The 20,590-nt window shown below is 45.0% G+C and overlaps 4 protein-coding genes across 4 annotated transcripts in view; 3 read left to right on the plus strand and 1 right to left on the minus strand.

Annotated features, from left to right (window-relative positions):
* Positions 1 to 618, plus strand: part of bicdl2 (BICD family like cargo adaptor 2) — a gene marked incomplete at both ends in the record, with an annotated part of 5,141 nt that extends 4,523 nt beyond the window's left edge. Inside the window, 2 exons of the mRNA XM_084474605.1 lie at positions 2 to 116; positions 433 to 618. Of these exons, the coding sequence (XP_084330731.1) occupies positions 2 to 116; positions 433 to 618 (301 nt within the window). The remainder of the gene's footprint in view (position 1; positions 117 to 432) is intronic.
* A 1,816-nt stretch (positions 619 to 2,434) lies between these two features.
* Positions 2,435 to 6,547, minus strand: LOC311354075 (mitochondrial import receptor subunit TOM40B; the record flags this gene model as incomplete). The annotated part of the gene is made up of 9 exons (XM_084473874.1): positions 6,358 to 6,547; positions 5,710 to 5,777; positions 5,395 to 5,487; positions 4,962 to 5,063; positions 4,435 to 4,540; positions 3,744 to 3,866; positions 3,304 to 3,380; positions 3,102 to 3,204; positions 2,435 to 2,574 (listed from the first exon to the last, which is right to left on the minus strand). Exons 1-9 carry the CDS (start codon positions 6,539 to 6,541, stop codon positions 2,435 to 2,437), a joined length of 996 nt encoding a protein of 331 aa, XP_084330000.1. The 5' UTR covers positions 6,542 to 6,547.
* A 1,054-nt stretch (positions 6,548 to 7,601) lies between these two features.
* fdxacb1 (ferredoxin-fold anticodon binding domain containing 1) lies at positions 7,602 to 10,432 on the plus strand. Its single transcript, XM_084473748.1, has 5 exons — positions 7,602 to 7,956; positions 8,051 to 8,207; positions 8,319 to 8,522; positions 8,603 to 8,761; positions 8,878 to 10,432. The coding sequence occupies exons 1-5, from the start codon at positions 7,794 to 7,796 to the stop codon at positions 10,322 to 10,324; spliced, it is 2,130 nt and encodes a 709-aa protein (XP_084329874.1). The 5' UTR covers positions 7,602 to 7,793; the 3' UTR covers positions 10,325 to 10,432.
* Positions 10,433 to 10,595: 163 nt separating this feature from the next.
* On the plus strand, positions 10,596 to 20,527 carry alg9 (ALG9 alpha-1,2-mannosyltransferase). The gene is made up of 15 exons (XM_084474169.1): positions 10,596 to 10,785; positions 12,049 to 12,184; positions 12,542 to 12,676; positions 13,013 to 13,083; positions 13,439 to 13,527; positions 13,938 to 14,073; positions 14,535 to 14,622; positions 14,745 to 14,850; positions 15,710 to 15,832; positions 16,534 to 16,688; positions 17,027 to 17,156; positions 17,844 to 17,991; positions 18,512 to 18,641; positions 18,995 to 19,125; positions 19,386 to 20,527. Exons 1-15 carry the CDS (start codon positions 10,643 to 10,645, stop codon positions 19,516 to 19,518), a joined length of 1,854 nt encoding a protein of 617 aa, XP_084330295.1. The 5' UTR covers positions 10,596 to 10,642; the 3' UTR covers positions 19,519 to 20,527.
* Positions 20,528 to 20,590: the final 63 nt, after the last annotated feature.

A 20,590-nucleotide genomic window follows, 5' to 3' on the forward strand; every position in this document is an offset into this window, starting at 1 on the left:
GTGTTCTTGAGGGAGAGCTGGCAGTCATAAGGCAAGAGAAGGAGTCCCTGACACAGCAGCTCATGAACACCATCAAACACAAGGTGGCACTGTCACAGGAGCTGGAAGCCTGGCAGGTATGTTACTGTCCCGTTGACCAACCGTCTTGCATATAATACAACATAATAATAGCATGGCTGAAATCAAGGCTGGTCTTAAACCTGCTCTATGTTCCTTTTCTACTGCAGCTATTTACTTCATTCATACAAATGATCTAAACTAGAAAGTTTCTCAATAACAGAACATGGCCACAGGTCAATCCATCCAGGGAATCTTTCTCTATGAATCATCATATTCTGGTCCAGTTTTGTGTGTCACTGATCCAGCTTATCCCATGGCAGCCATCTGGTTTTCAGACGATAAGATAATAATAAATGCAATCTCTATGTTTAGGAGGACATGCGGTTGGTGCTGAACCAGCAGGTGATGCAACGTGAGGGGGAGCTTCAGAAGGAGCAAAAGGAGAGCAGTGAGAAGAGGGAGAAGGAGAAGTCGTCAGGACTGCAGCGCAGCAAGTCTCTGAAACTGGGAGGGGATAAAAGCAAAGGATTCTTCACTGCACTCTTCAGGGACAAATAAATACATTTGAAATGTATTTAATGGGAGTTTATGGGAGTTGTAAAGAGACAGAAAACAGCAAGATTTTGAAACTGGACATCCAAAAAAAGTCCCACCCTTGCTGCTCCCGCCAATAATAAGTGTTGCATTTGCGAAAGCCGTGATCGACAGCAGGCAAGATGGATTACCCAAACCTATAATGGTAGAGATGCCGTGATTGGTCAGAAATGAGCCGGGTCTAAAATCAAAATTGGCTCAAACAGAGGCAGGCACAGCCAACTTGAATACTTGAATGGATATTCTCACAGCGTATTTCACTGACTTATTGCTGACAGACGGCTATGGAATTTCTAGCAAATTTCATTCCAATAACAGCTCTTGAATCTTACCTACAGCCCCTCACTTTAAGCCTGTTTACATTCAGCGGCCACATATTCTAAAAGGATATATAATAGATATAAATACATATATTTATATGTTTATATTTACACTTTACAGACCTCAAAGATGAAATCTATTTTAAGAAATGTTGTTGTATATATGTACAGTATATATATATTATATGACAAGACTTTGAATAGCTAATTGTATGTTTGTAATATATTATATTAAACTTTTGTTTCATTTTTGGAAACATTCCCCTTCAACAGAAATTGTCCTTTACTTGTTCAAGAAGGTAAGACAACACAAGGTTTCCCATGGAAACCTTCAAAAGACTTATATTGGAATTACTTTGGAAATTTGGAAGAATGCAATTGTTAATTTGAAATGCATATCCAATGAAAGTATCAAAAAAAAAAAAGTATTTAAAAAATATGTCTCTAAATAAATAAATCTCTCCCCTCCTAAACACCCCTATTGATAGTCAAAGAAATGACGACTGTTAGCAATAAATAACATCTTGATTTATTAATTTTCGGACAAACAAGACAGACATGAACGAAAGTCATCTTTTCAATCCCTAACAGACTGGTGTTGCCCGGAGGCATGGTAGGGCAGCTTGCATACAGTTCACTCAGTGTCACTATGCTCGTAAAAATACATACAGCACCTCATGATAATAATAACAATGATAATTATACAGTGCATGAAACCAGATAGACATCCCCATGTTACAGAGGCAGGGGACTAGTGTGAGTGCCTGTATGGTCATCACCTCCACGGGGAACGTTCAACCGAAACCTAGCAGGAGGACTCTTTGCCCTCTTGGTCATGGACCAACCAAGGAAAGGTCAGCAACTGTTGGCCACGCGCCCAAAGGAAGTCCCATTCTTACCTGATTGAGGAGCATTAGTGACCGTTATTATTATTGTTGTGGACAAAAAACAAATGTACGTGACAGATTTGTGTTCTTAAACCAAAGCAATAACCTTCAGTACCTGAATACGTAGCAGAGATTGTGCTGGATACACATTGATATTTTGAGATTGGGGAAAAATATGAAGCCATATTGTATGTTTAATCTAGTCTTAGTGTTTCGGGCAGGCGTTAAAAACGACATTTCCCACATTTCTAACACACACCCACACCCACGCACACACACACACACACACATACACACACATACACACACACGCACGTCAAGACAAGAGGCTGCGAACCACACTGGATGTTGAGTACCAAGCATCCTTTCTGTATCCTGCTTGCCTCTACACAAAGACGCCATTTTTCTCGTTATTTGGTTGATGTTGTTGTTTTTTTTTTACAAAAAATAGGACGGACAAAACCAAAGAGTTTGGGTTACAATCCGGTCCACATCGGTAGGAGTTCACTGCGTCTTGTCCTTTGGGGGTTCAGGACTTCACGGGGCAGATGGTGGTCAGGTCTTGTAGGAGGACTAGCCCACGTTGACCCCAAGTCCCACCTGCAGCTTGTCCCCTCTGTGGTTGACGAAGGCCCCCATGATGAGGGTGGCCGGCAGCGGGGTGAGACGCTTCTCCAGCACGCCTCCGATGATGCACCTGCTGTTCACCATACCTGGGGAGCACAGGAACACGCAGGCATGCACCGTACACACACACACACACACACACACACACACACACACACACACACACACACAGTCCCATACACAAGTCACACACACGTCGAATAGACTCTGGAACAGAATGCTGATTAGTTGGTGGGGTGGAGATATGTTTGATCTGATCGTATTTACCGGTGCCTAAGTGAAATGACCAATACCCTTCTGTTTTACACAATAGTTAGTCATTTAGCAGACGCTTTTCTGCATTTCCTTTATCCAATGCGACCGTGCATTCAGATCCATGTTACCAATGAGCGTTGAAACTTTTATACATTGTTTCTCATGGATGACTACAAAGTGGAATGTCGTGTTGACGCTCCGGCTTGGAGTAAAAATACCCTAATGACCATATTATCCTGAAATGCAACAACCCGGATATTAAAACCAACCTATGAAATCAACAGCCCCTATTGTCTCAGTGGTCAGAGACACTGAGACGATAGTGTCTCTCCTGTAACTCAGGGAAAGAGATCTTTACCTCTGAACACCATGTTGGCCTCAGGGAGCTCCATCCTGTACCCGAAGGAGGCGGTGGTCTCCTGGGTCCTCGTGCTGGCCTCAAACTCCACCCCGACCTGGATCTGGACCACAACATCATCAGGTACTATGGCTACAACACAGACCCACAACACCGGTAGTTTGGTGGAGAGAGTGTGTGTACTGTGTTTACGGCCCCTTACCTGTTTGTTGGCGCGGTGGTAGTAGCTAGCATGGGCACCTCCCTTGCCTGCATTCAGAGTTGCAACCCAGTTTGGACCTGTAGAGAGACACCAATAAAACGTTAGAAATCCAAAACTTGTTAGGTGTCCAAAACTTAACTGTGGCGATACAACTGCAAACCGTCATGTTATGACAGTCAGCGACTGATATTCACTTACAGCAGAGCAAGTAAACACTGGCTTGTAGCGCCGACTGCAATTGATATGAATGATCAATACACATACAACAGATAGCGATAATTACAGGTCTGTGAATGTAGTTTACCACTATGGATGAAAGGAAAAGACTGTGTTGAGAAATGTAAAAAGGCTATTTACCCTTTCAAAAAAGAAAAATATGAGTTATTATTTACATAATCTATGAACAGAACTGTTATAATTGTTATGAACGTTAGTCTTACGGGAGTACTGTCCGGCCAGAGTGAGAATGCCTCCCTCCTCCGCCCGGCCGCGGTGGTACACCAGCTCCCCCCCCAGCACTAGCCCCGACGACACGCTCTGGAGAAAGTGAGCTACTAGGATCACTGCACCACACACACACACACACACACACACACACGCACATACACACACACACACGCACACACACACACACACACACATACACACACACACACGCACACACACACACACACACACACACACACACACACACACATACACACACACACACACACATACACACACACACACGCACACACACACACACACACACACGCACATACACATACACACACGCACACACACACACACACACGCACATCCACAATAATTGATATATTATGGAGAATCAAACCCAACATCAAACCACCAGGATTAGACCAGGGCACATAAGAAAATAAACAATTCAAGTGGTTGATCTTTGTATTATTGTATTAGGCTGTACATTCTAACTGACCATCATTTTAAATGACGGTTTTTACCCAGTGGTTTCCTGGAGGTGAAAACATGATTAATTAATTGATCGATTTCGGGACTGATTGACGGATGGGCAGGCTGACTTGCTTTCTCAAGCTGATTAGCTTGATAGGCTGATTGATTAATTATTTGATAGATGGATCAATGGATCGATTGCACTGCTTCCGGCCTTACCTGACTCTCGGAGGACGTCTGGGTTGGCCACGGTAACAGCGGCAGTGAAGTCACTTCCTCTGTACTCCGTCTCAAACTGCCACGTCACAAACTGGGACTGCTGGCTCTAGACCAGGACCCGGGCGGTGTCAGAAGACCATCAGAATCACAATGTCATTTATTGCTAAGTAGATTACCAATGTGAGGAACTGGTCTTGGTATGTTGGTGCAAAATACAACCATAAAGTATTTGAAAATAAAACATAAAAAAATATATAGAAGATATCAAAAACAAAAAAATATATTATAAAGTGTGCAAATCATTCATTTAATTAATTGATCTGTTCATTAATTCTCCCCCCCCCCCCCGAGGAACAGTGTTTGTACAACATGTAAACATTGCGTAAAAATTTGCTCTGAAATTCCTGACACCACTCCCAGACCCTTCCGGTACAGAGGTCCGGTATAGTACAAGTTAACATAGCTGTAAAGGAAATGTTAATAATGACATACTAATAAAATAAAATGTGCATAGAGTCTATAGATACCTGGAACACGGCCCTGGCTCTGACTCTCTCGGTCAGATGAATGAGAGAATGAGCGTTTAAACTCCCTGAAGAATCCATCTCTCCAATCAGCGCGGGAGCGTCCTGTTGCCAGGAGAACAAAACACTTTCTCCAATACAGTCTGCAGGATGGCCTTGTTATGGCACCGATGCCGCTCAAAAACACTCTTTTCACACAAAACCGTTAGCCATGCAAACTTTCACACACCCAAGGCTTTGTCAACCATGCAAGAAGCGACCACTTTGACACTTTGTTTTTCTTTACCAGATCTCAAACCAGCCACTCACAGTTTTCTAACAGGAAGCCTTGCTCAACACCTTAACGCTGCTCCTGGACGCCCGTGAGCAGGGCTTCCATGAGCTCTAGAGACACTAGTTCATGTCCTCAGGGTTCATTGAGGAGTGATGGAGGCACCTTATCTTTGCTGTACTGGTCGTCCTGCAGGTGTTCTGTGTGGAAGCGATAATAGGATGGACTGACCGCACTGAGGTGGAACGTGTGGCTGGCCTGGGAATAGACACAGATATTAACCATTATAATGTAGCTCAGGCATCATCGCTGTTAGAGCGTACAGCAATACTGTCTACTAGTATTATGTATTATTATGTTGTGATTTAGCTGATGCTTTCATCCAAAGCAACTTTTTGTATACTCATCCCAGAATCATCCTGACCACTAATATCCTGGATTGTACTGCACAGCGCTGAGGTTGTTGAGTGGGATTTTTACCTTGAAGAAGCTGCTCAAAGTCTTATTGACTGTCATCTTGACACCCTCGATCTGCTGTGGGAATACATCTGGGGAAGGATGAAGGAGAAGAGAAACCTCAAATTTTATAAATGTAATTGTTAAAATAACATAGGGGCGGCATTAGCTCAGGAGGTAGAGTGGGTTGGCTGGTAACCGCAAGGTTGCTGGTTCGATCCCTGGTTCGTCCTAGCTGAGTGTCGTGGTGTCCCTGAGCAAGACGCCTTACCCTAATTGCTCCTGACGCACTGGCTGTCGCCCTGCGTGGTCGACTCCACCGTCGGTGTGTGAATGTGTGCATGAATGGGTGAATGTCAGTCAACACTGTAAAGCGCTTTGGATAAAAGCGCTATATAAATGAGGACCATTTACCAAACAACATTTAACGCGTCGCAGGGTTTTGAACCTTATTTCAAAACTCATAGCATAAGTCATCTATCTTTAAGCCTTCAGCATAATTCTGAATAAAGTTTTAAGTGGTATGGACAGAATCAAGAGGAAAACTAATTATAATCAGTACCTCACAACCTATGATGTATTGAAGTAACTAATACACCCCGTTACGCGTTACAGGCACGTTTTAGCCGAGCATTGGGGTGATGATGCGGGGTCGGCGGTTGTGGCTTGTACCCTTGCAGCTCCGGTGCAGGGAGTGGAAGCTGCCCGGGTTGGGCAGGCGGCCATCCCTCCTCTCCCAGCGCGGAGGGCGGTCCCAGTGGGCCGGGTGCGTGTCCCAGCGGGAGGGAGGGGTGTCGGGGGAGAAGGGCCAGGTCCCATTGCCCGCACCAGAAGATAGGGCCAGAACGCTGCCCATGTGGGCACAATGCCTCCTGGCAAAACAAACGCAAAACAGACACGCACGCACACACATGCACAAACACACTGAATTGAAAGGTCAAAATGAATTGGGGATTGGCCCCTCCATTGGTTGAAACTGTTAGTGTTGCATTCTGGGATACCCCAACCAAACATTGTAACAACAGAAAAGGACAGAATTCTACTTTGCCTAGTTCACTATTTACTCCAAACCCATCTACAGTGATTTCATTAAAGATATATTGGCCTACATTTTCATTGTTGGTAGGGTTTAGCCATCTTGCACATGGATGCTTACATGTAGACTGGGGAATTTAGACTTAAAACAGCCTTACCACAATGCTATACTGCCCCCAATGACATAGAAACACAAAGGTGAGTGTAAGTAACAAAAATGGGGGATGCAATCAAGGGTACATATTGCTATATCACACATATATACATACAGAACAGTAGTGTTACAATTAAATATGTCATGGTTGTTTGATTCATTTTCACTGGTTGTGTTTAAAGCTGTAGCATCTCTGCTAGCTAGCATGACCTTAGCATGAAGGGAAAATCATCATTCATTTGAATAGCAAGGATTTATTTTTACTCACTCTGAACGTTACCACAACAGATTAAATATGCGCCGGATAATATGACCTGTTAAACATTTGAAATGTCAAATAGAGCATGAAAAAAGAGCCATAGTTAACGGGAAGACGCTATTGATGCTTGCTGAAGTGATGCTGTGAGGGGCTCTCCATCCATTCTCTCCAGAAGCGATGTGCCACCAGGCAAGTGTGTCCCCCTGGAAACAAATATAATTGGCTATAATCTTCAGTCGAACAATGCTAACGACGCACTAAAGCATTACAGATAATTCTCCTGCTACTGTTGAATTCACAAGTTGAACAGAAATTATCTCTGAATTAATAGTTTGGTATTCTTATGTTTTTGTGTTAAAATCATGAAAGAGCATTTGTTTCTGGTCGGGCTGGTACCACGGTAACACACCTATGTTGAAAACAGTTGCATGGAGGTGCATGAGAGTGCTTGTGATTAACTATCAATAGACCTTTCAATGTATGCCAACTAACACTAAAAGGCTGTCCGACTAGGTAAACAAACGGTGGGATATCAACTTCCCTATGGTTTTTCTGTTGGTGCTGGAATGACAAAAAGGAATGAATATTAGAGGATCACTCCCGCATAAACATCTGTCAAAGAATGAATGAAGCTGAACCTATCCTACCAACGAATGCAACATGTCTGGTCCTACACTGTTCGTAGGGGAAGGGAATTTTTCGTTTTCTTCAGCTCTGTGCAAACTTTCACCGGAGAACAAAATAACAGCCACTTGTCTTCAGCGGCAGGAAGACGTCAAGCATGAGGGAGCTGCTGCTAATATACAGATCATCAGGGATTCGGGTATGCTCATTAAAATGATCTATAACTCTAGTTATGTCAAAAACTAAAAAATGGAAGCTTCACGTTTTGTTTTGTGCGTTTTTATGTTCCTCAGGGGGAACTGTCCTTTTCGGGGTAGACTGTACGAAGTTGGAAGAATGTGCATCTCTTCGGGGAGCTGTGTTCAACCGTGTGGTTTTCAATTTCCCCCATTGTGGTCGCAAAAGTGGCGTTAAGAAGAACCGGGAACTTCTTCAAAACTTCTTCCTCAGGTATGAATGGACGCTCTTTTGTTTAAACGATAGCTGAACCCAAGTGAAATAAACTCAAGTTGTGGGCGTCTGGACATCAGATGACACAAGTGGTGTCTACTGTCTATAAAGTTGTGTCCAGGTGCTGGATGAACATGGAGACGTCCACGTCACCCTATGCAACGGGCAGGGTGGGACACCAGCTGATCAGCCAATGAGAGAGTGGCAAAATAGCTGGCAGGTCGTCGCTATGGCGGCAGAAGCGGATCTCGTTCTAAGCAGCGTCCATCCGTTTAAGAGTGAGGAGGTGGAGAGCTACAAGTGTACTGGATACAGGTAATCTGGTGAGGTAACCCTAGAGATGTATGGCAGTAGTTTAACTGTTGACTGACTGATGTTTGTTTCCGTGTGTACAGGAGCCAGGATAAAGGCTTCCATGTGGAGAATGCCTTGGTCCATGTGTTCACTCGTAGCCTCCCGTACATCACCCCGGTGAGGGTGACCATGAAGGAGATAGTGGGGGACCAGAGAGTCCAGTACTATGTACCTACAGAACTCAGTGACTATATGTCAAGGTAAACCGTTGTGGCCATTCCCAATGCATCAATTAAAACAAACCAGCTGATTTATGTCAGATTTAGATGTATGATGATTACGATGATGATGTAATAATGTTTTTCCTCACCTCCAGGGATTTCCTCTGCAGTGACTCTGTCCATCCCATCAAGTTGGTCAAGGACTATGTTGTGAATGGATTAGAGGAGAGGTGTTGCATCACCATGACAACCAAGCCACTTCCATTCCTCCTCAACTCTAAACAGCGGCAGACAGCATCCCTAGATGGAGCCGACATCACTGAAAGTCACTGCTACGAGATACAGCTGCTTCGCCAAGAGCCTCTCACACAGACAGAACCCCTGGTCAATGAGACGGAACTAAGGGGTCAGTTGGCCTACTTGGACCTCAAGGAGAAACACACAGACCCAATAGAGTCATGTGTGAAGAGCAGTTTCACAACGGACACGGCCGGCCCAAACAAGAGCGAAAATGGAGAGCGCTGTATGTCATGCGGACCACATGTAAACCCGACTGAAACCCCCCCTGAATACAGACCAGATTTAGACACAACAGGTGTACACAGACCAGATTTAGACACAACAGGTGTACACAGACCAGATGTAAACACACCGGGTGTGCACAGACCAGATGTAGACACAGAAGAGGGGAGTGTTGGTGTTTTTGTGCTTCGACCATCACTCCTCCCTCTGATGGAGGAGATGACGGTGAGACGAGGGGCAGCGAGAGAACGAGGAGACTTGGAGACCGGGGAGGTGGTTCCAGTTGAGGAGCAGAGCGATGGAAGCCACTGCCATGATAATGCCGGCGCTTACATTGGCCGCTTTTTGGGCATCAGTGGCCTGGTCTTCCGAGATGTACCCATCAGCTCTTGGGCCCCGCCTGCCTTTCACCAGCTCCTGCTCAGGGGGCAGTTCCTAGCAGCGCGTCAGCCTATCACGTCGCTCGGGCAAACACTGGAGCGCCTGCTCTCTCCCCATGGGGTTTCCGTTGCCAAGGAAGCCGGGTGTTTGTATCTGACCGCGCAGCCTATGGGAGCAGTCGGTCGAGTGTTTTCGAGTGTTTGCCAACACGAGGAGGGATGGGTCCAGGTCACCGTGTCCCTCAACCTGGACCTCCTCGCCTCGTGCCTCTTCTCGCTCCCTGATTGGCGGCTTCTCTGGACACGTGACCCTTGCTTTTCAAAGTGTTTTGACCCCTGCCGCCTCCTCCACCACCCATCTCTGGGAGAGCAGCAGCGGCAGCCGTCGAAGCCGTTGTTCCGTCAACCATCCTTGTTCTCCCGCCGCCTCAGCTTTGACGTCAGCTTCTGGAAGGGGCCGTCGGCGTGGGACGACAGGAAGTTTCACGCGCTGGCGAGGGAAGCCTGCCTGGGCGCGGTGGAGCAGGTGGAGCTCGTCGATTTCTTCTCCCGACAGGAGCAACAGACGATGCTGACCAGCTACTGCTACAGAGTCACTTACCACTCGCACTCCCACGCACTGTCGCACACGAAGGCCCTTGAACTACACCGACGATTGGAGTCACTGCTCTCTTCTCGTCTGCATGTCACCATCAGATAGCTTCCAACATAGACTTAACCCATAAAATGGGTTTTAAAAAACAGGTCTTTTGTTTATTCATTCATATACTATTTAATATTTTCAATAGTTATGATTTATTTATATTTATGCAGATATTGAATAAACATTTGTGTATTCATCCATTTGTGTACGTTTTGCGAGAGTACAGTACAAGCAACCAGTTTATTTAAAAGACAACGCACACTGCCACCTTTCGGTCAACCATCCTCATTACCGTGTTGGCGGATGTGGGCCTGAGCTGTAATTCCTCTCCGATTCGTGGCGGAAGCGGACGAATTATTTGAAGCTAATGAAAACATGGCGGCGAAGGGGCTTCGTCAGCGGACCAGGCGAGTCAGCAGCAGGCAAGATGCAAATAACGTCAGCGTCCCCACAGAAGCTCGAATATCAAAAGAGGAAAAGGGCAGCGATGAGAGCAAACTGTCAGAGACACGCCAAGAGTAAGTAGTCGCGGATGAACCGTCACCTCTGGCACAACCCCAACCCACTTCGCCTGCTCTACCTGATAGGTGTTAGCGTACCCTGTTTTACTAACGTGCCAACACAATAACATTGGGTCATAGTTCTCCTTGTGTGTGTGTGATGGTATAAGGTCCGTTTTGCACAGTGTTGAGAGGGTTTCATCGGCTTGCATCGACCAGACGAGCTGTGTGTGTGTGTGTGTGTGTGTGTGTGTGTGTGACAGTCTTACTGTTAAAGGTACAGTATGAGACTCATTCATTCGTTCTGTGATGGCGTGTCAGAAACGCTGGCTGCACTCTAACTAATTGTAATTTGTTGGTCAATGCCTTGTTTGAACTTGGTGTTGCGAAGTATAACAAGCACCTGTTTTAAAAATGCCATGTACAACAATTGATCCAGTGGAACTGTAGCTTACGGGGTTGCCCAGTGCGTTCTAGGTATGACGTTGAAAGCGGAAGTGTGTGTGTGTGTGTGTGTGTGTGTGTGTGTGTGTGTGTGTGTGTGTGTGTGTGTGTGTGTGTGTGTGTGTTTATAAACTCTCACAATCAAATACATAAATCTAACCCATAAAGCCGAATAAGGAAATCCTGAGCTGGAAACATCGAATGAGTACCCGAGTGAAGAATTGATGCCAATAAAGTGAATTAAAGCAAATAGATTGGTTATATCAGCGGTAGGTTTAGACCGAGTCTCCAAATAGAACAATAAATGCTATGCAAAAAGTACAATGCTAATCTATTAATAAATCAGGGTGAATAGTATGGAATGACACCAAACCAAATATCGCAATTGCACCATTTGGCCACAATATGGTGATAAAGACCATGTGTTCTGATGTGAAACGCTGTATTATGTCCTCTACAGTACATGATTGTAAACATCTTGTTAGGAGTCGTAATGGTGCCAGGTCCCTTGATTATTTCTTTATGGTGCTTTTATACGAACAAACCCCACTTTGATGACAAACACAACAAATCTAGTCTGTCCCAAATTCCCCCCACTATGACGTGTATGTGTGTGAGTGACTTTACACTTAGCAGGTGTCTTGCTAAGGACCCAAGGAAGTGCAGTGTCAATTGTGAAGTTGTTTCAATGAGCGGTTCTCGAGAAAGCTGCAAGCAGTAATACGGGAGGCCAAGAAAACAACCTGATGATTGAATTTATGTTTTCTTGCGATAACAAAAGTGTGTGTGCGTGTGTGTGTGTGCGTGTGCGCGTGCGTGCATGCGTGCGTGCCTCAGGTCAGTAGGTCGAGGAGGGCAGGTGTGGGCTCCAGAAGGATCTACAGCTTTCAAATGCTTGCTGTCTGCACGCTTCTGCGCTGCCCTGCTCAGCAACATCTCTGACTGCGATGAAACCTTCAACTACTGGGAGCCTGTAAGCAGTAGTGATGTCATTTCCTTCTCTCGTTCCTCCGTTTCTCCATGCTTATCACATCATAGTCGTTCGGATTAGGTTAAACCATTTTTGTTGGCAATATTATTCTATTATGTATTTTTGTACAAATCAAGTTGAGATAAGAGAGATAAGACTGAGATAAGATAAATCTGATTTGTTTAAGGTTTGCTCTACATTCTCATTAATAATTATATATATACACATTACAGATTTTATTTTATCATACATTTTTCCCTTTGTTATTATTATTGTTCTTTTTTCAAATCATTAAGTCCCCTTGGACGCCAGCATCTCAATGACTTAATAGTAAGTGACTGTAATCTCCATCCTGTACAGATGCACTACCTGTTGTATGGGACAGGGATGCAGACATGGGAATACTCTCCACTCTACGCCATCCGGTCGTATGCCTATCTCTGGCTGCACGCGCTCCCTGCCTGCATACACGCCCATGTACTGCAGACCAATAAGGTAGTAACACTGGACATGGCACTCTCACTAATGTAGCATAGAGACCTATGTTTGTTCATATTATGTATTCACATTTCATCTCTACAAATTCGGATTCATTATATATATGGATATATAGAGTCTTTATTATGTATCTTTGTATGTATGTTTTTATAAAATAAAAAGAGAATGTTCTTATCCTCTTATTCATTACTTTACAGTCATAAATACGGCGTTAGGGAATACTGCATAGTCAGACTTGTTAGTTCTTCCATGTCTACAGTACAGACTTTTGTATGTCAAAGATCGGTCTTTTCCTATGAATCACGTTGTAAAAGGATGTATGTTTTGTTCCAGGTGTTGGTGTTCTACTTCGTGCGATGTGTCCTTGCGTTTTGCTGCTGTGTGTGTGAACTTTACTTTTACAAGTGAGTCGTCATTTAGAAATCTACAGAGTACTGATGTCACAAGTGAGAGATTACATCAAGACGGATTGTGGATGCTTACCGCCCTACCCATAGCACTGTACCAACTGGTCTGCTGTTCTATCTATCATACTTCTGGGTGGACAGCACATATGATATCACTCTAGGTTCGATTTTGAAATGGCTTTACTGGCTACTCAACATGAAACCTGGTGGTAAAAAGAAATCACAGATGTTGCTCATATGTACTTATGTACTTAAATTGAATCACCAGCTGATCAATTGCTTTGGTCTGGCGCTAGCCATAGCTAGGAAGCTCATTGGCTGTTGTTTGTGTATGTGTGTGTGTTGGACGCAGGGCGGTGTGTAAGAAGTTTGGTCTGCATGTGGGTCGCCTGATGTTGGCGTTCCTGGTGCTGAGTACCGGAATGTTCTGTTCCTCCGCAGGTTGGTTCCGGTCCGATCCGGTTCTGTCCCTCACACCTCTATCCTCATCCTCTATCCTCATCCTCCTCCTCTTTTAATGTGTTTCCAAAGTAGACCCTGGGTGCAATTACCCACGGTGGCCATATTCATTTTATGTGAATATAATGTTTTTTCAAATGTATAATTCTAATGATTTTTTTAAGTGTAACATTTGACTGTCCGAAACTCTCACAATAGATATGAAAGTATCGTTTTTTGTTTCTGCATGATGTTATTGTATTATGTCAGCCAATTACATCTTATAGCAATTGCTTTATATGTTTTATATTTCACAACACATAATTGTTAATTACGGCTAAATGGAGAGAATATAAGGTTACATATGAGCATGCTGAGATTACTGCATCTCTACATCTCTGCTTTCCCTCCAGCGTTTCTTCCCTCCTCCTTCTGCATGTACACCACGTTGGTTGCCATGACGGGCTGGTTCCAAGACTCAATTCCATTGGCTGTCATGGGCGTGGCAGCTGGGGCTATTGTAGGCTGGCCATTCTCCGCTCTGATTGGGTAGGAAATCAAACAAGCGGTCACAATTTTATTGATGGAACACATTTCATATCCAGTGGTTGCAACACAACAGTCACTGACGCTGTACATTAAAGTAAGAATAATGTGATAATGCCAAACATTTCAATAAAAACACATGCATACTGCACATGAAGGCACAGAAGATTAAAAGCAATTAAAATTGAGTAAATTTGTGTGGCGTTTATTGTGTGCACTGATGGTGTGTGTATTGAATGACAACTAAAGAAAGTCTAAGTCTAAATATAATTTTTGTCTATTTGAATTGCTTATCGAAGTGTGTGTAATGCAGTGAATCTGGAGTTAATTTGAATATAACTGCAATATGGATTGCAAACGTTAACTCTGTTAAGATGTCATGGTCAACATGTGGGAGAATTAATCAAGGCATAGCCATATTGATTTCCGATCAGTAATGAAGTCCTTTCTACTGTCTACTGCAGGATCCCCATCGCCTTGGACTTGCTGGTGATGAGGAGGGAGTGGAGAAACTTCATCCTCTGGTCGGCCCTAGCGCTGTTGCTCATCCTGGTCAGGAACACACATACACTAGACACACACACACACACGCACACGCACACACACACACAAGACACAAATGCAGTTCAGGCACATAGGCCACACCTCTTATTCTCCTTCCTGTGTGTTCCCAGGTTCCCGTAGTGATGGTGGACTCTTTCTTCTACGGGAAGCTGGTCATCGCACCTCTGAACATTCTACTCTACAATGTCTTCACACCGCATGGCCCTGACCTCTACGGTAACCCATAGCAACATGTGCCGTTGTAGTGATGTCACTGGGTGTATTTGACTTGGCTTACACTACACTAGTTAGAAAACACTACTTAAATTAGATACAAGAGAGGCCTCAAGCCTTTTTTTATCAGCGGAGAAGTACATTTAATTCATTAATAATTTCATGAGTTTTCCCTACAGCTTATTCTTAGGAGGGACCCCCCCCCCCCCTTCATTATGCTATAGATGGGTTAAGGGTTTTTGTGCTTTCATATTATGTGGGCTTGTGAAGCCAGTTAAGAGTGTGACTCTGGCTCTACAAATAAACAAGAGTTGAGTCGTGCAGTTCAAGTCCAGCACCTCAATGAAGAGCAGTAGTTCTTTAGCAGTACCCTCATAAATATTAGTCATAAATAATAGTCATTCAAATACATCTTTCACAAGGCATGTGTATATTCGCGTTCAGACACATTTTGACAGGCTGGAAAGTCCCTTTGAGCAACCACGGATCAATTAATGATCTTTGTACTGGGGTCTGAACCTCGGCCAGTGTCAACACTGGCCGAATCATTTCCCAGCAGAATCATGCATTTCCCGCATTTGACCAGAGAGCAAGACACATAAACACTGCTTTGTTGTTCTTTCGAATGTCACGAGGTCATGAGGGACAGGACAGCCTAGTGGTCACGGTGTTTGACTCCCAGCTGCCACCAGGAATGTATGAAGGCCCTTTTGAGTTGCTTGCAGGAGTTCAAGCTCTAGCATGGAGAACAGGGCAGTCATTTCCCCCCCCCTAGTCATGTCCCCTGCCTTCAGAGTTAGTTGCATGTGAGCCTACCAATCCGAAGACCTTGACGGCTGGTATTGGGTCGTTGTGGTTCCAGGGACAGAGCCCTGGTCCTTCTACTTCATCAACGGCTTCCTGAACTTCAACCTGGTGTTTGCTCTGGCCCTGCTGTCCCTGCCTCTCACCGCTCTGATGGAGACCCTGCTGCACCGCTTCAACGGTGAGGACGCCACCCCCTGCTCTCACCCTTTATCGTGCTCAGACCAGTGTCCATGTTGTCCAAGCCACCGCCTCACACCTAGACCAGTGTCCTTAGGGGTCCCAGCCAGGGTTGTAGGAAATTGGATTGATGTGTATCATGTGGCAGGATTGTCTCTAGGTCTTGGGTGTTTTGACTCTCAGATGTAGAAGGTTCTGAGTTCGGTCCCCAATGCCCGCAGCCTAACCTGTAGTCATCCCAGAGCATTCATACATTCACAAACTACTTAAGTTCAGAAAGAATGCACCATTTTGCTTGATCCTAGACATCACTTCCTTCCATTTTCTCAGCATAACCAGAATATTTATTTGTATTAAATTGCAACCTGATCATAAATATATGCATGTCAAATCCGTCCCTTCAGTACCAAGCCACAAAAATAGGCTATTAATAGGTCTAAATGTTTCATGTTTTGACCAGATTATGATAAGATTCCACAATATTTAATCCACAATGTTATTACCAATTCATCTGCATCCTGATACGCATTCATGTTCCTCATTGCAGTCACGATAGCTTGTGGTGTTTGTGGAGTTTTAATGTAGTATATAAATAAATAGTACTTCATGCATGCGTGTGGCTGTAGAATGTATTAAAAGTCCTGTGTAATCCTTTGTATATGTTGTGTGTGTGTGTGTGTGCGTGCGTGCGTGCGTGCGCAGTACAGAACCTGGGGCGCCCCTACTGGCTGACCCTGTCCCCAATGTACCTGTGGATGTTGGTGTTCTTCACGAGGCCTCACAAGGAGGAGCGCTTCCTCTTCCCCATCTACCCCCTCATCTGTCTCAGTGCTGCCGTGGCCATGTCCTCCCTCCAGGTTTGTCCTCCCTCCAGGTTTGTCCTCCCTCCAGGTTTGTCCTCCCTCCAGGTTTGTCCTCCCTCCAGGTTTGTCCTCCCTCCAGGTTTGTCCTCTCTCCAGGTTTGTCCTCTTTCCCAAGCTTCACCCGCATCACAAGCCACGACCGGCTTAACACCGCATCCCGTTTACTCTGCTGCTTCTTAAAGTTGCTTTTTAACAACCCACCCCCCCCCCCCCCCCATCCACTTCCCTGGCCTCCAATGGTTGATCGTAAAAAAAAAAAGTACAGAAAGTGTTTTCAACACTCGAAATCCGAGGCTTCGTCGGGTCACTCCAGTGTCTTCTCTCCCCCACAGAAATGCTACCACTTCCTGTTCCAGCGGTACCGCCTGGAGCACTACACGGTCTCCTCTAACTGGCTGGTCCTCAGCTCCCTGCTGGTGTTCACCGTCTTGTCGCTGTCCCGCTCTGTGGCACTCTTCAGAGGTAATGAACAGACACACACACACACACACACACACACACACACACACACACACACACACACACACACACACACACACACACACACACACACACACACACACACACACACACACCGTTGACTGTTTGTGTCATTCTGCAGATGCATTTCCACTTGTGGTGGATTCAGATGCATGTTATTATTAAGGACCGCGCAGGCGGTTTGGGTATATATTACTCTAGGGCGGCCTACAGGTGAGGCTTCGGACATTTTGGGATAGAAAGAGGGACCCTTCGGCTGGGAGTGAGATGCCCCTAAGAAATATGTGCCTAGACGCAGGGGATGTGATCAGTGCATGTGAACGCACTGTATATGGCTCATGATAAAACGCCTATCACTAAATAAATGCCATCTGATACCCGTTGGGTCTAAATAGTGCCGTCTGACACCCGCTTTGCCTTTGAATGGAGCCGTCGGACATACTGAAAGTTCACTGCTCAGCCGCAGATACAGAGAGAAATGTCATCACTTAAATAAAAGTGCGGCAGCAAACATCAATAGTATCATTGAGGATTCAATCATCCTCATGATTGTTAGGATAAATACAACAGTAATAATAACAATAAAGTACAACTTTACTGTGTGTGTGTGTGTGTGTGTGTGTGTGTGTGTGTGTGTGTGTGTGTGTGTGTGTGGTGGTTGGTGCGCAGGATACCACGCGCCTCTGGACCTGTACCCCGAGTTCCACCGCATCGCCAAGGAGCCCAGTCTGCACGGCGTGCCGGACGGCCGGCCCGTGACGGTGTGCGTGGGGAAGGAGTGGCACCGATACCCCAGCAGCTTCCTGCTCCCCCACAAGTCAGTGGTACCACGTCCCCCTCCTGACATAGGAGGTGACATAGAAGGTGGGAGATGGGAGATGACGTGGGAGATAGGAGATGACATACGACATCGGAGATGAGATAGGAGATGACACGGGTGATAGGAGATAGGAGAGAGGAGATGACACGGGAGATGGGAGATGACATGGGAGATAGGAGATGACATATGACATCGGAGATGAGATAGGAGATGACATATGACATCGGAGATGAGATAGGAGATGACATGGGTGATAGGAGATAGGAGATGACAATCAGCTCAAATCTAAACAGTGATTGTGTGAAATGGTTTCATGTAAAACAGGATGTTAGAAAAGTGTGTATTCCATATATTGTATGTATTGGATAGGATAGGCCGCACAATAATCAAAGTAAAATAATCAATATTAAACGTAGTAGTCATTTCATGTTTGACTGGACGGACTAGGAAGGGACTTGCAGGGTAAACCCTACGTTCCGGTTGATGCTAACTCCGCCTCCATCTTCTCCATCTGCAGCTGGCAGCTCCAATTCATCCAATCAGAGTTTAAAGGACAGCTTCCTCAGCCGTACGCCGCCGGCCCAGCGGCCACTCAGAGTGTCCCGGCCAATATGAACGACCAGAACTTGGAAGAACCAACCAGATATGTAAGTCAATCCGGAGCAGTGACCAATCAGGAGCTACTTCAAAATTCAGGTGTTAGATTAAGGATGGTTTTGTTGGGTTAGATTCTGATAAAAGATATGATTTTGATATAGGATTGGTCTCTTTAAAGGTGACATATTATACCACCAGGTGTGAGTGTGATTAGCCGTTACAAGCCGTTTTGATTGCCGTTCTGCCTCTTCTGACATCACAAGTGTCCACCTAGTTGTATGACGGATAGATGAGCAACGTTTGCTACAGGCCACCGGGTAGGCTGGTAGACTGATCCCTATCCAGTCTACCAAAAATGTAAAGAATAAAAACCATCTTTGTGACGTACTCTACTGTGTTCCAGGTGGATTTGCGGCAGTGTCATTACCTGGTGGACCTGGACCGCCACAATGAAACGCCACTAGAACCACGCTACTCAGCCAACAAGGAGGAGTGGACCGTCATCGCCTTCAAGCCATTCCTAGACGCTTCCAGGTATTATAATTTGTGCTGTCAGTTAAACGTGTTATTAACGGCGACAACGCAAACCCATTTTAACGGCGTAATTTTTTTTTTTTTTTAACGGCGTAAATTTTAACGGCGTAAATTTAACGGCGTAAATCTTGGTGGACACGCCCACCTGTGATGTCAGAAGCGGCACATTTTCAAAACGGCTTGTGACGGCTAATCACACTCACACCTGGTGGTATAATATGTCCCCTTTAACGTAACCTGCGTTGTCGTCTTCTTCGCAGGTCGTCTCCTGTGTTCAGAGCGTTCTTCGTGCCGTTGCTCTCCGAGCAGCACACTAGCTACATCAACTACGTCATCCTGAAACCACGGCGACAGAAATCATCACCTCGACGACGGCATCATGCCGGACACTAAAGGCTGGACTCACAAAACACCTGCTCCTCCTGTCTGACGGCTGTTTGTTTTGTTGACCTTTTTTTTCAACGCCAAAGTCTCGTCTGATGCGTGTGATAAAGTTGAGCGTGCCACTTTCTGTCCGTGTCATGAAGTCGGTTGAGTATCAAACCTTTTTTAAGAACACGTGTTACAGTGTGCTTCCTTAAAAAGAACAAGGGGCGGAACCTGCATCTGCTTCTCTTATCGACAGCATTAAAGTATCAACAGTGACAGTGAATATCCCCCTGCTCCGAGTGGTCCGTCTACCGATGTGCAAATTAGATGCTTCTCTCCAGGGCAGCCCAGGTTGCCTGAAAGCATTGTTGAAATCGAATCGCATCCGTCATCATAACACAAGCATCCCGTCCATGATTGGGTTAAGGCAACGCATCCTCATGATTCATTTGAACACCAAAATATGCTTCTGGTTGAAGCGAAGAACATCAGGTGATACCCGCCACAATCTTAAGCATGGATTTTGCTGACCAAAGAAACAGGACGGTTTTGTTTTTTGGAAGTCTCCATGTCACAAGCAGAGTGGGCCATTCTAGATGGATATGAGAGCAGGGACATTGACGTCGCTATGGGTCCTTTCATTGGAGACGTTAGAAAGGCAAGAGGTCTAGAGAGGAACGCCAACTTTGTGCTTTATGGCTTGTGATTGTGTCAGTACCACATGAGAGAGGTCCATCGACCTTGAAGGATTTTATCTTCAATTAATTATATTTCCCTGGGTGCATGTGGTCGAATGTCTAAGGTTGAATTTGCACTCCCAGTTTTACCATCGGTCACATCTTTAAACTTGATCTTTTTGGGTCTCTTTTCAAGACACAACTGACCAAGTGGCCGAGACAAATTTTTTTGTGTAAATTTACCACATCTCCATTGCATTAGACTGGTAAATCGTGTGTATGAAAGTGACAGCGGGTGAATAATTTAACATAGAGACAGTATTGGAATGAGTGTAGGATGTGAATAAATTGTGTTCTTTTAATTTTTGTTGTCATTTTGTGATTTTTTTTTTTTTTTTTTTTTTCCCCACATACACAAA

This window comes from Micromesistius poutassou (genome assembly GCF_964030765.1).
Source record: "Micromesistius poutassou genome assembly, chromosome: 10".
In the NCBI taxonomy this organism is placed as follows: domain Eukaryota; kingdom Metazoa; phylum Chordata; class Actinopteri; order Gadiformes; family Gadidae; genus Micromesistius; species Micromesistius poutassou.

Bases quoted from the DNA above. Each gene is read 5' to 3' on its own strand.
- fdxacb1 (XM_084473748.1), top strand. From the start codon at position 7,794: ATGTCTGGTCCTACACTGTTCGTAGGGGAAGGGAATTTTTCGTTTTCT. The intron at 7,957-8,050 runs GTATGCTCATTA...TATGTTCCTCAG, and splicing joins ACAGATCATCAGGGATTCGG to GGGGAACTGTCCTTTTCGGG. The intron at 8,762-8,877 runs GTAAACCGTTGT...CCTCACCTCCAG, and splicing joins CTCAGTGACTATATGTCAAG to GGATTTCCTCTGCAGTGACT.
- alg9 (XM_084474169.1), top strand. From the start codon at position 10,643: ATGGCGGCGAAGGGGCTTCGTCAGCGGACCAGGCGAGTCAGCAGCAGG. The intron at 14,623-14,744 runs GTCAGGAACACA...GTGTGTTCCCAG, and splicing joins TAGCGCTGTTGCTCATCCTG to GTTCCCGTAGTGATGGTGGA. The intron at 17,157-17,843 runs GTAATGAACAGA...GTTGGTGCGCAG, and splicing joins CTCTGTGGCACTCTTCAGAG to GATACCACGCGCCTCTGGAC.